Source organism: Solanum stenotomum, chromosome 8 (assembly GCF_019186545.1).
Source record: "Solanum stenotomum isolate F172 chromosome 8, ASM1918654v1, whole genome shotgun sequence".
Classification (NCBI taxonomy): domain Eukaryota; kingdom Viridiplantae; phylum Streptophyta; class Magnoliopsida; order Solanales; family Solanaceae; genus Solanum; species Solanum stenotomum.
The window spans coordinates 25,898,635-25,915,700 of NC_064289.1; the positions used below are offsets into that span (position 1 = coordinate 25,898,635).

General features: G+C 34.4%; 2 protein-coding genes and 1 pseudogene across 3 annotated transcripts; 1 reads left to right on the forward strand and 2 right to left on the reverse strand.

Moving 5' to 3' along the window:
- The first annotated feature begins 471 nt into the window (after window positions 1-471).
- Window positions 472-3,448, forward strand: LOC125873657 (EIN3-binding F-box protein 1-like; annotated as a pseudogene).
- A 2,063-nt stretch (window positions 3,449-5,511) lies between these two features.
- LOC125872791 (uncharacterized) lies at window positions 5,512-6,438 on the reverse strand. The gene has a single exon (XM_049553583.1). The coding sequence runs from the start codon at window positions 6,268-6,270 to the stop codon at window positions 5,608-5,610; it is 663 nt and encodes a 220-aa protein (XP_049409540.1). The 5' UTR covers window positions 6,271-6,438; the 3' UTR covers window positions 5,512-5,607.
- A 7,532-nt stretch (window positions 6,439-13,970) lies between these two features.
- LOC125872793 (RING-H2 finger protein ATL74-like) lies at window positions 13,971-15,970 on the reverse strand. 2 transcript variants are annotated; one of them, XM_049553584.1, is made up of 2 exons: window positions 15,143-15,970; window positions 13,971-14,539 (listed from the first exon to the last, which is right to left on the reverse strand). In XM_049553584.1, exons 1-2 carry the CDS (start codon window positions 15,707-15,709, stop codon window positions 14,477-14,479), a joined length of 630 nt encoding a protein of 209 aa, XP_049409541.1. In that variant the 5' UTR covers window positions 15,710-15,970; the 3' UTR covers window positions 13,971-14,476. The 2 variants fall into 2 exon arrangements, with proteins under 2 accessions (XP_049409541.1, XP_049409542.1); XM_049553585.1 differs by having other exon boundaries at window positions 13,975-14,527; window positions 15,143-15,965.
- Between the last annotated feature and the right edge of the window lie 1,096 nt (window positions 15,971-17,066).

Genomic DNA, 17,066 nt, shown 5'->3' on the forward strand with positions numbered 1-17,066 from the left:
AGTGAAATTTTTATTAATACTTATATTTGTCAGTATGTACGACATAAAATTAAAAGAGAAAACAAAAGAATTAAACTTTACATTTAATAAATAAATGAAAATTTAAAATATTAAATGTTAAATTATAAATAACATTAAATAATATTATAAAAATAGTATTTTAAATCAATAACTAAACCTATATTGAGACAGAGTTTGAATGCTAGGATAATTATTTGCTTGTTTATAATAAATGTTTGAATTTATTTATTTTATCTGTGACCCATTTAATGTAAAGTTGGTAACAAATATCTGATGATTTTTTTTGCCATATGTTAATTGATTATTTGATGGACGGTCAAGATTAAATCTTGGCCTCTATTAATTGGTCATCCCACTCCACTCACTAGGGTTATCATATAGTTCTCTAGAAACTTTTCGGCCGCTGACAATTGTGATAACATAAGGTTAGAACAAAGAGGTACTGTGATAATGTTTTCAGGTATGTTTCTATAACGTCTCTCTATAAATCATCTTGTTTCAAATCCTAACTTGCACGAAGTTGATGTTTACAATAAATTTTTAAGGTAAGATATAATATATGTGAATATATTTTTAATCGGGACTCAACCCCAACTCTTGACCAAAAACCTAACTTCCGAATTTGGACCAAACCCTGACATCAGACTTAGGACCAAACTTTTGAATCATAATACTAGCTCGACACCCGAATCGGGACCCGTCTTTTGAATTGGAATATGACCCTAACACCAGACATTGACGACTGATTTGAGATCCAACCCCAACTCCTGAATTACGCTCGAATTTCGAATCATGACCTTGCCTAAAATCCCACCCTACACTATAACCCGAGACCCAAATCAAGACCCAATATCTGAATTGGGATATGAATTTCAAACCATGACCTGACTCCAACACCTATTCGGGACCCGATGTCTAGTTTCTGAATCGGAATCTAACCACGATACTGACCTCAAAGACCGATTCATAATACAAGCATGGCACATTACTTGGGATCTAACCTCAACTCTTGACCAAAAACCCTATTCTAACACCAGACTCAAATCACTACCCAAACACCCAACCCAAAAATTTGACCTCGAATGCTTACCCAGGATTTGACATCCAAATCAAGAATCGACCCCGAGCTAATTCAGAACTCGAGAGTTGGTTCTCCCATCAAAGTTGTGAGTTTGGTCCCGAATTAAGAATCATTAGTCGGATTCCAAATTAGTATCGGGAATCGATAACCGAAATTTGATTTAGGGTGGAAAGTTTAGGTGTGAGGTTGAAAAAGAGTTTTGGAAAATGTTTTCCTTATTATTTTTGGGGGTAAGTCATTTTCCTTAATTTTGAAGAAATTAAATTTATTTGGAAAATATTTAAGTCAACCAAACATGAAAAATTTGAAATCATTTTCCAGAAAATGTTTTCCTTCGAACTAAACACAAAACTTGTGTCTTTATCTCCTTTTTTTTCTCCCTCTTTCAAATCATAGTTTATATAGGTTGGTGATAAGAAAACATGATAGGTATATTATGTATATAAGTTTCTATTTTGATCTTTGTCTGATGTTTTATATTTTCTGATTTTCAGAAAATGGTGCTTTTTTCAAAGCTTCATATCCAAGTTCAAGACAATCATCTCTACTTTTATCATGTGGGCAAAATAGGAATGTAAATTTTTCTCCTAGGAAGAAAATTTGTGTCACTACCGCTTATAAAAATTTTGAGCAGAGGAATCATCCTTCCATTGAAATCCTTCTTAATAAATGCCTCTTTGAGGTATTCAAACGTCTTCCGAGTAGCCAAGAGAGAAGTGTATGTGCTTGTGTTTCCAAGCGTTGGCTTACACTTTTAAGCAGCATTCACAAGGATGAGATTGCAGAATTTAATGGTATAGAAGGTAAGGGATCTCTTTTCAGGTCCCTTGTTGATAGGGAAGCCACAGATGTTAGACTTGTTGCTATTGTTATTGGAACCACAAATCATGGAGGTTTAACAAAGTTATCTATTCGGGGAGACAATCCTTGTCGTGATGTGACAGATGCTAGTCTCAAGGCTATCGCTCGATGTTGCCCTACTCTGAGAGATCTTTCCTTGTGGAATGTGTCTTTTGTTGGTGATGAAGGCTTATCTGAGATTGCTCATGGATGCCATCTATTAGAGAAGCTTGATATTTTCCAATGTCCAACAATTACCGACAATTCATTGTTGGTCGTTGCAAAGAAATGTACTCACCTGACCTCCTTGACCATAGATTCTTGTTCAAAGATTGGGAATAAGTCTTCCAAAGTTGTGGGTCAATACTGTCCGAACCTGAAGCTCGTCATACTAAAAAATTGTCCACTCATTGGGGATAAAGGAATTGAAGATCTCTTTTATTCAGCCGGTACTGTTTTAACAAAAGTAGAACTCCAGGCACTACACATTAGCGACATTTCTCTAAAAATTATTTCACATTATGGAACTGCATTGACAAGTCTGACTGTTGATGAACTTCGAAGAATAATAGTGAGGGATTTTTGGGTCATGGGCATTAGTCAATGTTTGCATAAGCTGAAGGCCCCTTCAATAAGTGCTTCCAATGGAGTCAATGATTTGGGTCTTCACGTTATCTGTAAAGCTTGCCCAAATTTAAAGTTGTTTTGTGTTCAAAAAAGTGTCGTCCTATCAAATAATGGATTGGTTGCTTGTGTCAAAGCTTCAGTCTCACTTCAGAACCTTCAGTTAGAGGAATGCCACTTGATTACCCAGGCTGGATTTTTTGGTATACTTCTGAACTGTGGTAAGAAACTGAAGACTCTTTCCTTGGTGAAGTGCTTGGGTGTGATGGACTTAGTCAATGTAGCTCATTCGGAGGCTCTTTGTTGTAACTCACTGGTATCATTGACTATTCACAAATGTCTTGGAGTAGGCAATGCTACCATTGTTGTAGTAGGTAGTCTATGTCACAAACTAACTCATATAGAGCTGAGTGGGCTTCTTTGTATAACTGACGAGGGTTCTTCCCTCTAGTTAATAATTGTGCAGCTAATTTGGTGGTGGTGAATCTAAGCGGGTGTGTCAATATTACAGACAAAGCAGTTTCAGCCATAATTAAATTCAATGAGAGATCTCTGAAGTCTCTACTCGTAGATGGTTGCAGACATGTTACTGATGCAACATTAGTAGAAATTTGGAACTATTGTTGGATGCTTAATGTACTCGATGTTTCCAAGTGTGGAATCACCGATTCAGGGATTACAACTTTGTCCAGTGCTATACAGCTTCATTTGCAGATCCTCTCATTGTCTGGTTGCCCTTTGGTGTCAGACAATAGCTTACCCCTCTTGCTCGATTTGGTTCAGAACCTTCAGGGCTTGAACATACAGCAATGTCCCAACATAAGCTTTAGAACTGTTGATGCACTTATAGAGATAAATCCAGGTTGTAATATACTTTCCTAAGCAGGTTCTCAAGATTCATGTATGGTCTTTTATTTGGGTTTTATTTAGACTTTTTAGCTTCTGCTATAGGAAAGCAGGGAAATAGATAATTTTTCAACGTTTACTTTTATTTTCAAGCATACATGTGTTAATTTGCATTTGCTAAATTATTAGACGACTTAATGGGTAACATTGTTTCTCATTATTGGAGAATAAAGATAAAATGCTAAGTTGGCTTCTCTACATCAACATTCATCATATTCATTTTTTCTTTATCAGATAAGTACTCAAGTGAAAGCCCCATACCATGCAAGGTTGTGTGTTTTAAGGGGAAAAGAGGAGAATTCCTATTAAAAATTTTCTTACTCCATGAATGCTCTTATTGCATAGTGAGAGTTATGCCAATAGAATTCGCATAGACTAAAATTTTCGCCTCTACTCTTCTCTCTATCTGAGAGTTAGGTTCGATGAACTCTATTTATTTTGTTTCAATCATATATGTAACAACATTTAATTGAAAACTCTAATCACATTTGAGGAAAAAATTAAGTGAAAATTGCCCAAGGATCTTTCTGAGTAAATAAAGAAGAGCACATCTATATCTTATTTTTTGTATCTTACCATTTTCAGCATATACTGATCATTTAAAGTTTCACATTTATATATTATACACTGCTGAGACGCTTGATGACGTTTTACATGAACTCCTCATTTTTTTTAATGCACACTTGTGAGCAAGCATGTTATAGGTAAAGACAATTTTCTATGAATATAATGCTCCTATTGCATTGTTAAATTTTTCTTATTCCCTGAATATAATGCTCCTATTGCATGGTTAGAGTTATGCCAATAGAGTTCGCGCTCACATACTAAAGTTTTCGCCTCTACTCTTCTCTCTATCTGAGAGTTAGGTTCATCAAACTCTATTTATTTTGTTTCAATCATATATGTAACAACATTTCATTAAAAATGCTAATCACATTTGAGGAAATAATTAAGTGAAAATTGCCCAAGGATCTTTCTTAGTAAATAAAGAAGAGCACCTATGTATCTTGATTTTTGTACCTTACCATTTTCAGCATATACTAATCATTTAAAGTTTCACATTTATATTTTATACACTAATGAGATGCTTGATGACGCTATACATTAACTCCTATTTTTTTAATGCACCCATGTGAGCAAGCATGTTATAGGTAAATACAACTTTTTATGAATCCTCCAACATAGTAAAATAACTTATGCTTTTAAAATTGAACTCACACTCTAATTTATGTGCTATTTCAATTAAAAAATAATTCTATTTCCACCAACATTTCAAGTTTAGTTGCATCTGATAGGTTTTTTAATTTGTGCACTACATTAAACTCCTCCACAGGTTCTCAACCTTCTTTAATAGTGTGCATACATTTCCCTCAAGATTTTGAGCTTCCTCAAGAAACAGAAAATCCAATTCATATTAATGTTTGATGTTGCTCGCTCTTTTGGTATTGTTCCTTTCTCGTAGGAACTACTCTATTTTTCGTATTTATTGTTATGGTTTCTTCATTGTTTCTTCTTTTATTACTAGAGTTTGATGGGTTGAGCCGAGGGTCTTTCGAAAACAACTCTACTATGTGAGCCATTACAAATAATCCTTGATATTCGTTATTTGCTAAACAATAAGATGGGCAAAGTAAGAAAGCAAAATATGTTAGCAGTGACAGATTCAAGATTTCTATTAAGGGGGTTCAAAAAAAAAAGAATAGTGCTTAAGATTTGATTTTGGAATCTCATGGTGAGGTTCAAACCCCTCAACCACTGAGTCAACCTCTAATCTTACATTTAAGAGATTCAAAATCAATATATAGACATAAAAATCCTTTAAAAGACTTAATTTATTGCCCATTCCTTCTCCTTGAGAGATAACTAGCCTATTTCGAGCAAAATATGTTTGTACTAATATTATTAGATTCACAGTTTCTCTATGTCATAAAGATGGCAAACAATATATTCAAGCCTTGCAATACACGTTTAGGATGAGTGTCATTCGTACATTACTCAACAAATAACAACCAAATCAAAGCAGTATGATTTTCAATCCCTTGATAGAAACAATTCATTGTATTTGTAGTATGATTATGAGTAAAACCTTGTTTATACATTTGGTGAATCACAAGAATTAATGATTTGATGAATAGTCATTGCAACAACCAAGAATTTTGAAACTGCATAAGAGCACTGTCCCTAAAATTCTGTACTTTTGCTAAACAGAAATGTGTGCAAAACAATCCCATCCCAAATCCAGCACCAACTCTACTGGTTTTCAACAAATAACAAGCTGGTGAACATTCCATCCCTTTCCCCTGTACAACTACTCCCCATGCCTTTGTTATCCCTTCTCCTTCTTCCTCTACAAGTTTCTCATCCTCACTTCCAAGTTCTCCAACGAAAATAAGCCCATCTGGTGATCTCTTCTCCCATTGACTTTTCTTCATCGGCCAATCTTCCTCCACCGCTCTCTCCGTCTTGATCTTCACTTGTCCTTTTCCATCCTCAGAGTATATCTGAACCAACAACGGCGCTTGTTTCAAGTTCTTCACAATATCCACCACTGATTCACTCATCCATTCATCAATCTTCCCTGATAATACACCTTCCGTTTTCTGATCCTCTTTCATAACTCCTCCTCCTCCGCATGAATTTGATAAAGATAGAGAAGACGAAACACAATGAGAACACACCCTTTTCTTAATCTGCTTAGAAACTGAGAGAGAAGAGTTCAATTTCAAATCAGAAACCGTATTGGGTTTGTTAAATTGAATCAATGAATAGGTTCTAGGATGAATCTTTAACGATGCCATCTTTGAGCAGATTTTTCCAGGAAAAAAACTATTCGATGAATCTGTAAACCAGAATTAAATAGGAAAAAGGGGATTTTAGGGGCTGAGTAAGAATGGAGTCAGATTTGATGTTCCGAATAAGAAGGGATTAAGCTCGGGTTTTGGGCGGTTATATTAACAAGAAAAAGCCTCACCCATTTTAAAGGGGCGTGTCCTAATGTATTTAGGAGTGAGTACACGCCAAACTAAATTGATAACAGTAAGAAATTGCCACGAACAAGCAAATAGTAGGTGCGGACCACTATTGGTCAAAAATACCTCTATTTTCCCATGAGTCAAATATAAATTGAATGTATTTTTTGACGCGTTTAAAATATGGAAAATTGACTATTCTATAGTTTTGCTTTTAAATTAATTGGGTAACAAAATTAAAAGAAATAATTAATATTATGTTACAGTATGTAATATTTGTTAAGTTTTTGTGATTGGTTAAAAATGGGGAGGGGCATAGACATAAGTAGGATGCGTGGAAAGAAGAGGTGGCACGCGCAGTTCAAGCAACGGCACAAGCTTGGGAATGGATTGGTCTAAGATGACACACGCCTTTTGCGTGAATATTGTGCTGACATGGCGACGCTGACGTTTTGTACCTTAATAAATTTTTATGACGTTACACATAAGAACATAATTAAAGTTTTTTTCTTCTTTTTGAGCCTCTTAATTTACGATCCCAAATATTTATTTATTTTTCAAAAAGGGGCAAATGATCACTAATTCTTACCAAATTTTATTCAATTTAAAATTTAACCCACTTGAAAATATTATTTGGATGATTATTAATTTTGACTATAATACGAATAGTTCTAAAATTTTGTACATATCTATAACATCTGGCAACTCCGCACTACATGTTGAACTATTAGAGCACGATTACTTTGGATGAGTGGTGTGATGTTAATAACTAATAAGGATGTATGGTTATGGTCAACCACGTGTTGATATTTTAATTCCAACACATCTAACCACTCTTAGTTCGAATTTGATAGAAGAAGTTATACAATGTTCGATGTCAGTGGCGGACCCAGGATTTTCACGAAGTGGGTTCAAGATATAAAAAATAAAATTAAAATGTGGCAACAGGGATTTGAACTTGGGCTGGCTGGGAAAATTGAACCTTTTTCATCACTCTGCCAAGGGTCTCACTTGTGTTAGTGGGTTCAAAAGTTAATATATATATATATNTTGGATGAGTGGTGTGATGTTAATAACTAATAAGGATGTATGGTTATGGTCAACCGCGTGCTGATATTTTAATTCCAACACATCTAACAACTCTTAGTTCGAATTTGATAGAAGAAGTTATACAATGTTTGTTGTGATGGGAACAACACTACACTAAGATCATCTTCAACTCCCATCTATTTTACTCTCTATTCATGTTCTCTATTTCAATTATTGAATATTTTAATAAAATTTATATTATATAACATTTGTAATTAATATATTATAAATCATATAAGATCATTAATTAAATTTATATTTCCACTAAAAAATTATTTAAGATATATGTTATTAGGAAAAACTACATAATTAGATATACTTCACTAACATATATATTGTTATTATCTATACTTTCAAAATATTACGTAGCTTACCACTAATTAAGAGTTTCATGCATATTTTACACTTAAATACATGTATTTGCTACTAGATACACAAAATTAGGGAGAGATGCGAGCGAGATTGAGGAGGGAGGCGAGCGAGATTCGTATGTATCTCAGAGACATGTGAATCACATTAGATACATGTCTATGTATGCATCTGGAGTGATTCGTATGTATTTGGATACCAAATACATGAGAGAGTGGTGAATGAGATGGGAGAGAGGCGAGGGAGGCAAGCGAGATTTGCTATATTCCCCAGATACGTGTGAAGGCACTTGGATGCAATATATCTAGAACAACTTGCACATAAAATTGACCCCCATTTATTCAAGATACATGTATTGACGTATTTGGAGGCACCAAATTCTGGTAAAAATATTGCAAACTAAAGAGTATATAAATAATTAGCTCTTAAACTAGTGAGATTTAGGTAAGTTTCCCTTATTTTTATTATAATTTTTTAATTTTCTTAAAATAACAATCATCACAAAAATGAAAAATGCATGTGTAAATGAGTAATTAAATGAAAAACATCTAATCTATTATTGAAAAGTATACTACTTTCATCCTGAATTAACAGTCTTTCTTCCTGGATTAACAGTCTTTCTATTTTTAGTTTTTTTTAAAAAAAATATTCGTCACTTTAAAAATATAATTGTTTTCACTATGAAGAGTATATAAAATTTAAAATAAGTCAAAAAATATAAATTTAAATATAGTATACGAAATACTTGAATATAAGATGAAATTGTTAATTTAAAGATACAATAGATAACATGACATTCCAAAACAAGCATTCATGTGCTGCCAAAACAAGAAAGCATAAAAGATATCTTTTGCCCAAACAAGGCAAACCATGCGCGGTATTTTGCCTCGGGCTCACGCTTAAAGGGGAACTCCTCCAATAGAATATGTAACATAATAATTTTAAAAGTTACGACAACATTTTAGTAATAATTATATAGGGTGATTATTTTATTTTATTTTTTAAAAAAGATTTATTTTATGAAATAAGAAAATAAAGAATAATAATATAATATTGAGGACAGAAAATAAGATTTTTTTTAAAGTGAAAAAATAGAAAATTGAGTTGGAGTTAGTTGTCTCTTAATATAAAGATTCTCTATATTAGTAATTTCTATATTTAGAGAGTAAAATAAAGAATGTGTTAGAGATGCCCTAAAAGTCATGGGGAATGAGAGTTTAGAGAAAATTGACCTAAGTATAAAAAAACAAAAGGCGTTGTGATGCAATGCCCATCGCAGTGAAGTTCACTGCGGCATTACCCAAAGGCCCAGTCCAAGTCTATAAACACCACAACTGCCTAATGTGGAGGTTTGCCTATCTGTATACTTGATCCTGCATTTGTATAAATGCAGCACCACCATCACCCCCAACATATGGTACATATAACATGTACTGGTATGTGCTATATCTTGGGCCTCTGTAAGCCTGCTACGAGGGTCTTGCCCGCAGGCCATATGTGCCATATCTTGGCTCAAATAAGGGGAACTAGTGCGTGACATTCCAGCTGACTACCAAATGCAAATGATGCCACAAAGACGGGTACACCACAATCGTTGAGCTCACTATGAATGGTCCGGTATCAACCTTGTGAAAAGTGTTGCACATATATCTTAAATAAAACCTATGAATACCCTCCCATCGTTAAAGGTAGCTTTTATTCAAGTACTGCCTTAAAGGCCTATGTTAAAGAATAACTATAAAGTCTCACATTGGTGGTTAATGAGATGGGTGAACTCCTTATAAGGCTTGGACAATTCTCCTCCTTTTGAGCTAGCTTTTGGGGTGTGAGTTAGGCCTAAGACCTAATTTAATACGGTATCAGAGCAGGGTCCGTCTCACCCAACGTTGGGGCCCCCAAAATCAAAATTGCCCACGCACCAGATGCTAAGCACTAGGCGTGAGGTGGGGTGTTAAAGAATAACTAAAGTCTCACATTGGTGGTTAATGAGATGGATAGACTCCTTATAAGACTTGGACAATCCTCCTCCCTTTGAGCTAGCTTTTGGGGTGTGAGGTAGGCCTAATACCTAATTTAACAGCCCATAATAAGTAAATTAAGACAAAGATCATTTAGCCACTCAAGTAGAATCTCTATATAGCACTTAAATTTCAATAAACATGATATCTAGTTATTCAAGTCATCAAGTGCTAACTCTTGTTTTATCTTGTGACTAAGTTGCCTATGTGTTCATATATACAAGCGCGACCATATTATGGCTGTTTGTTTTCATTTATATTTCAAGTAAAGATACCTATAATGATGTGAAATATTATATGAATACTTTGTAATATCTCAAAAGGAATTATTTTACCTATTATACTTGAAAGAAAATATTATTTTATGTTCTTTGTTGATTTGTCAAAATGAACAAGTAATAAGGAACAACTAAAAAAGAAAAAGTGGACAAGTAATTAAGGCATAGGAAGTATTATTCTTGTCCTAAAGGGTCTTTCAATACCCATTTTCTGGCCGAATCCTCTTCTTATATAAAGTGTCATCACCTCTTGTTTTTTTTGGGAGAGACGAAGTGAAGTATACAAATATTCTTTCTCCAAAATTCTTGTGCTGGTTTTATTAAAGAATTTTGTTAGCTTCTGGCTCCTAATTTTATATTAGAAGCGCTTGTTGAATTCAGGGATATACCTATACCGGGTGAAATATCTTTAAGGACAGGGTTTTTCGACACGCTTCAAGCTATGAGAATTTCCTACAAATGTTCATGATAAAAATATTTTTCGTAAGATTTCCAACATACTTAGCTCAAAGGAGATCTATGAATATTGTCACTTCAACCAATAGGCGTACGAAGTACGAAGACAAGAACTTTCAAGTAAGAAGAGCCTATGAATATTTTGGCCATATTAGGCATGTTGACTTGTAGAACGTTAAGGCTCTGTTCACATATATCAACTGCACCGTCTCCCTTTAAACTGAGAATGCTCAGCTGAAGGTTGACATCAAGACTCCTCAGGACGAGATCACACCTTAAGAAGAAGATAATACAAGAGCAGTTGGTGCACAATGGGTGTATTGAAAAAACTGCTATAGGGCGTTGAAGCTTACTGCTAGCCGCACCTACTGCATATTCTGAGAACTGGTCTAGTAGTTGTTAGGTGTGATCAAGTTTGTAATTGTTTGTTTATTGAAGTTTTGTTTGTTAAGCAAGAGTCACTATGTGTGTTGAATGTCGGTTTGTAGAATTCTAGAGACTTAGAGTTATAAGTCTTTGTTGAGTTTATTAGTCGGAGTAAACAGATTTGTTCGAGGTATTGAAGTTAGTTCGTTTGATTATTGAGTTGTAATCTAAAATCAGTCTTTGAAGTTTAGTGAACGTTGCTAAAAAACCTACACCACTGTAGGTCTTTTACATCGTTGAAGTTTAGTGAAGTTTATATAAAGGCCGTATTAGTTTGATAATTTTATCGTGTACCTACTACCTCCCACTGGCGTAGGTATTTGTTATTCTGCCTAGGCAGATGGAAATTTCTAGCCTTTTTTGTTTGTGCTGGAACTTGAGCGGTAATCTCATTCATTTCATTGATCACTAGAAAGCGGTGGCAGATCGCAATTGTAATCAAGTAGTGGGAAGGGGATCCAATCTTAATTCTAGAATTGACTTCTTCTAACTCAATCATCAATCTACATTGTTCCTTTGGCGTATTATATTAGTTTTTACCACCAATCTTTTCTACTTGGTGGTACTATGTTAGTTTTTACCCTTAAAATTTACTCCATCTCTGAAGCCTCACTATGTGGTATCTCTTAAGCCTTTTTGTGGCCCCAAATTGTGTCCGGGTTACAAGTACCTTCAAAATTAAGAAGTTGGTACTATTCGGGACTGATATAGAAAGAGCAATTTCCTTCATTGTGGGATTACCAAGCCTGGAGTATCTCCAGTTACAAGATCTCTGTATCTTATAGATTCTGAACCGAGTTTTTCTCAATCAAAAGAATGGTGCCTTCGAGATATCACGTTCCATAAACTGAAGTTGTTGAAACTGTCGTGCTTAAGTATCTCAAGGTGGGATGCCTCCTTTCCCCTACTCGAAACACTTGTTATAAGAGCATGCGACAATCTCAAGGAGATCCCCCTTAGCTTTGTAGATATTCCACCACTGAAACAGATTAAGTTGATTTGGTGCAACAACAAATCTCTGGAGGCTTCAGCTGTGAGGATTAAGGAAGAAGTAGAAGCGATTGAAAGATGTGACTGTGTTGACATCACTACCCAAGTAAGTAGAAACAAACTCCTATGTGCTGTTTTTTGAGTATGTATGTGCATCTAATGTGCAAACAATATGCTCAATACAGAATTTGGGGGGAAGGAATATAAGGAGGCTGTGAATCAAGTATGTACCTGTAACCACAACCATGGTATTGTAACACTACTACTGATTGCTAAGTTTGTCTTGATTGATCATCTCTTTTTCTGTATGATTGGAGACAAATATATATCAGATGGTCTTTTACTGTGATTTCTTGTTGCCTCTGTCAAATCATTGTTTCATTTTTGTTTTTGAGCATCATAGGAAGCCAGATATATCAATATCACCTGTCAAACCCCTAATCAGATTTCCAGGAGGACAATGGCAGTCCCTGAAATTAATGAGTATAAGTTAACGACAATGTTGATAATATATGGTATAGCCACACGAATCTTATGACAGGTTTAGACAACCCCTGAAGTAATATATTGTTATCACATTCATTATGTTAGAACGATATTTGATTTATTGGAGAGTGCTACCCCACTTCAAATACTACACCTTACCTTTGAGTGGTCCACCATTGTATCCGAGTTACACTTGCCTTCAAATATAAAGAAGTTGGTACATACGGGGACTCATATAGAAAGCACAATGTCTTTCGTTGCAGGACTACCAAGTGCACTGGATTTGTGAAGGATTCAAAATCAAGAAAGAAGTCAAAGAGATTGAAGGATGCGATTGTATAAACCTCATCATTATCGAAGTAAGTAGAAATTGTGAAAAATTAAAGTTGATTTTTTGGAGGTACAAAATATATATTAGATATTTAGTAGAACTTTCTAGAATTTTAAATCTTTGATATTTGTACTTAAGTAAAATCTAGAATAGTCTAGGATAGTATCTAGGATAATTATCTTAAAGAAATATCTAGATATCTAGAAGATAAAGTTTACTAGAATTTTCTTTGTAGATGTATCTAGAAGAATTTCTAGAACCATCCATGAACAAGTATAAATAGAGGATGGTCTTGTATATTTGTAATCAACCCAAACCCAAGACAACCTAAGAACAACTCAAATAAAAGAGTTCTTCCATAAACAAGTTCTCTTTTCTAGCTTCCTCTTCCTTAGTTGAATCTTCCGATCTTAGTTAACGATCTTGGGCTAGCAGAAGGGTTCTCCAATTATACTTTTCTTCTGCTATTCTTTACAGAAACAAACGCCTATGTGCTGTGTTTTGAGTATCTATGTGCATCTAATTTGATAACAGCATGTATAATACAGTGAGGAGAGCTATCACTAGCAACTGTGAGTCAAGTGCCTGCAGAACATTATACAAGAGCATCCGCAACTTCATTTTGCGAGAGATCTTTCAATCAATACTTTTTGCTACATGGAAAGCAGTTTGAATAAAGCAGTATCATAGTACTATTAGCACTCTACTTTCAATTATCAGAAGAATATCAAGAAATGGCTCCAAAAGGTACACTGCTGTTGGCCTTTGTACAGATGCGGTACTTTGGGCACTTGGGTTGCTTTGACTGAGCACACATGCTGTCTCCTAGCACTGCACTTACTGTTTTTCTTTTGTTTTATATAAAGGCCACATTAGTTTGCCTACGATAATTTTATTATGTACCTACTACCTCCCACTAGCATAGGTATTTGTTAATTCTGTCTACCAACATTTATGCAAATGGGAAATTTCTTGCCTTTCTTTGTTGTACTGAACTTGAGCGTAATCTCAAACGATTTTCACCCATTTCATTGATGACTAGAACGCGGTGACAGATCGCAATTGCAAGCAAGTAGTGGAAAGGGTATCCAATCTTAATTCTAGAATTGACTTCTTTCAACTCAATCATCATTCTACATTGTTCCTTTGCGCACTATGGTAGTATTTACGAGCAATCTTTTCTACTTGAGCCTAATCAAGTAGAAGATAATGCTGATCAATCAAACGTCAAAAGAGGTAGCAGAGAGGGTCTGTTGCCTAAATGTCCAGTTGATACCTTACTTTGCAAATTGCAAATAGCAATGCTGTGGACCAAATTGACCTATAAAAGGGGAGAAAAGAGCTATATGATGAAAAGTTGTGCAGACAGATTCTGTTCTTTTAGCACATGCTAATGATTCCTTTTGTTCCTTATGGCTAACAATCAAAATGTGCCTTATCAAATCAAACAGAGACGAACAAAAAAAAAGCATAACAAATATTCAAACTTTTGGCTTTCTATGAACAAATTTGCAGTTTCCAGAGTGCTGATGCTGATTAATCAAGTAGTAGCAGTGTTGCTGAGTGTTCAAGATCATGATTTGATATTTGATCTACATGACTAGCTGGCCATAGTAACAAGACCTCCATCTTACCATTGACATCTGACAACGCAACTGTAAATTGTTACGAATAGCTTATAATCACAAAAAAACATGTCATGTGGAATAAGTATGAACTCTGCTTTACTCGTCCAAAGAGTTAATATCTCATATGTCACTCAACTAATAGTTATTTTCATAGAAAGTCACTCAAGTTTTTTTTATAACTTCAAAGTCAACTCAACTAATGGTTCTTTTTATGTAAAATCAATCAACTTTCTTTTATAACCTCAAAGTCAGTCACGATCAATTGGCACCCAACCGAAAAAGTTAATACCTTAACTCCACCATTTAGCCTAGAATATGCAAGTTTGATCAATTCTCTTAAGAAGACAAGTTCAAAACAAATTCAAAGATTGAAATAAATCAAACAGTTTCCAAATACAGGTTGGATGTAAAAGAAAACAAACTCAAAATTTTCAAATGAGGAATGACATCAATTCTTACTAGCACATCTTTGTGCAAATGAAGGCAATATCAATCTTGCGTATATGATTCAAAAAAAAAAAAAAACTGGTTGGTTCTGACTACCTTGCCGAGCAAACAAATGATCTGAAGACTGAAATCACCTACATATTTTTCCCTTTTAAAACAAAAAGATACTGCAAACTAACCAACCTCCTCAGCAGCAATAGCAGGAGCAGCAGGAGGAGGAGGAGGAGGTTGCCTCAATCCAGTTTCAACATCCCCTGCTGCTGCGGCCGTTGTGTTCTGTTCCAGCAACGATTGTCGGCATGTTGGACATGAAGAATGTAAAGCCAACCAAATATCTATACACTTCACATGAAATCCATGATGACATTTCGGCAAAACTCTCACTTTTTCACCATCAACGAATTCTCCCAGGCAAATGGGACAATCAGTAGCCGGAATATTAACTCCTGATCCATAAACAGAGAGGGGAAGTTGCCTCAGTGTGCTCTTTTTCAGCCCTGTTGCAGCTAATCGTGCTGTTTCTGACTCGAAAGCAAATCTCCTGCTGCAACGTAACGCACATCTCACAATTGAATTCAATCCAAGAGCACATATTAATGCACAAAGCAGAGCAGCTAAAATGATCACCATGTTTGTATCGAAATTCGCTTCGTTTGAGTAACCATGGTGAGGTTTGCTTATTGTACTACTAGGTGGAATTACAGGATGTGGATCAAGAAGTAGCCTATAAGGACGATGATAAACCTCCATGATCTTCAAATTCTTAATCTTGGATTTTGCACTAGACGAAGAAGAAGAAGATGATTATACACAATTCTTCGCAAAAATTGGAATTCGACTAAACCAATTCAAGTTTAAATCATGTAGAGTGTTATAGAAGATACTCAACTCCACAATTAACACACTTCCGAGAAAAAACATAGAATATTAAAAGATCCTATTAAGCACAACGATCATTGTAAATTCACAAATTAGAAATGCCAGTGAATAAAAGAAAATATAAAAGAACAAGTGGTGGGGAGCTATGTGTTTGTTTATCTTTGGTTTCTTTATAAGAGCAGTAAAGTAAAGAAGAGATGTGATGATAAATAGAGATTTAAAGGTGATATTTAATTGTCACCTGAAAAATTAGGAATTCTAATTCAGAAACAGGTTTTTCTTTTTTGGAAAGCAAAAGCATCCTTAATTAACTGAGACAAGACAGTATAATTAGATCTGTTTCAACTAGTATAGTATATAGTAATAATATACAATAAATAAAGTTCAATAGAGACAAATCTTTCTTTTACCTGTTTCATGTCTATTCAAATTGAATACAACTTCTAATATCTTCATTTTTTTTTATCCCTTCCTTTGACTTCTCACACAATCTTAAATTTCACTGTAACAATAAAGCCTTTCATTCAAATTTTCACTGAAAATGTGTTACTTGTCATTAAATTCAGAGTTGCTTAAATTTTAGGTAACTATAAAGAGTGCTGGTAAAGATATCAACTATGCTAAAAAAAATCCCAATTTTTTCATGGCATCGATTTAGGGTCAATAACAATGATCACTAAAACTACCTAAAATTTGGATCTTATAATATCATTAATGACACACCTTATTGGCAAATATTAATATTAAGAAATGTCTCAATAAAATCACAATTACAATATATATATATATGTTGTTTGGTGTAGTGTTTGGAGGTGAGGTTGTCAACCCTCTTGTCTTAATTTCTCTATGACTATTTACTCGACCCAATTTAATTAATTATTATACTAAAAATAAATGTCTTATATTAGTTATTCATTTTACTAAAAATATATTGATTAAATCTTTTCTATATTACTTTTGTATTTTTTTTTTTAAAGTGTTCATATTTATTACTCCCTATAAGACTTTTAATTAAGGAAAAGTAGAGGGGGGAAAGGTGTGAGTGGGGCAGGGGCTGTTAATGTGGATTATGGTACCTGATCCTTTCTAATCACTATTTGCTTCACACACGATAAAATATGTTTAAAATGCTTATTCTCAGCACCAAATCCTACTTTAAAATTCATAGTATCTGCAATTCACCCTTACTTTTATCATTTTAATCGACTTCCCAATTTGTTTTTAGATA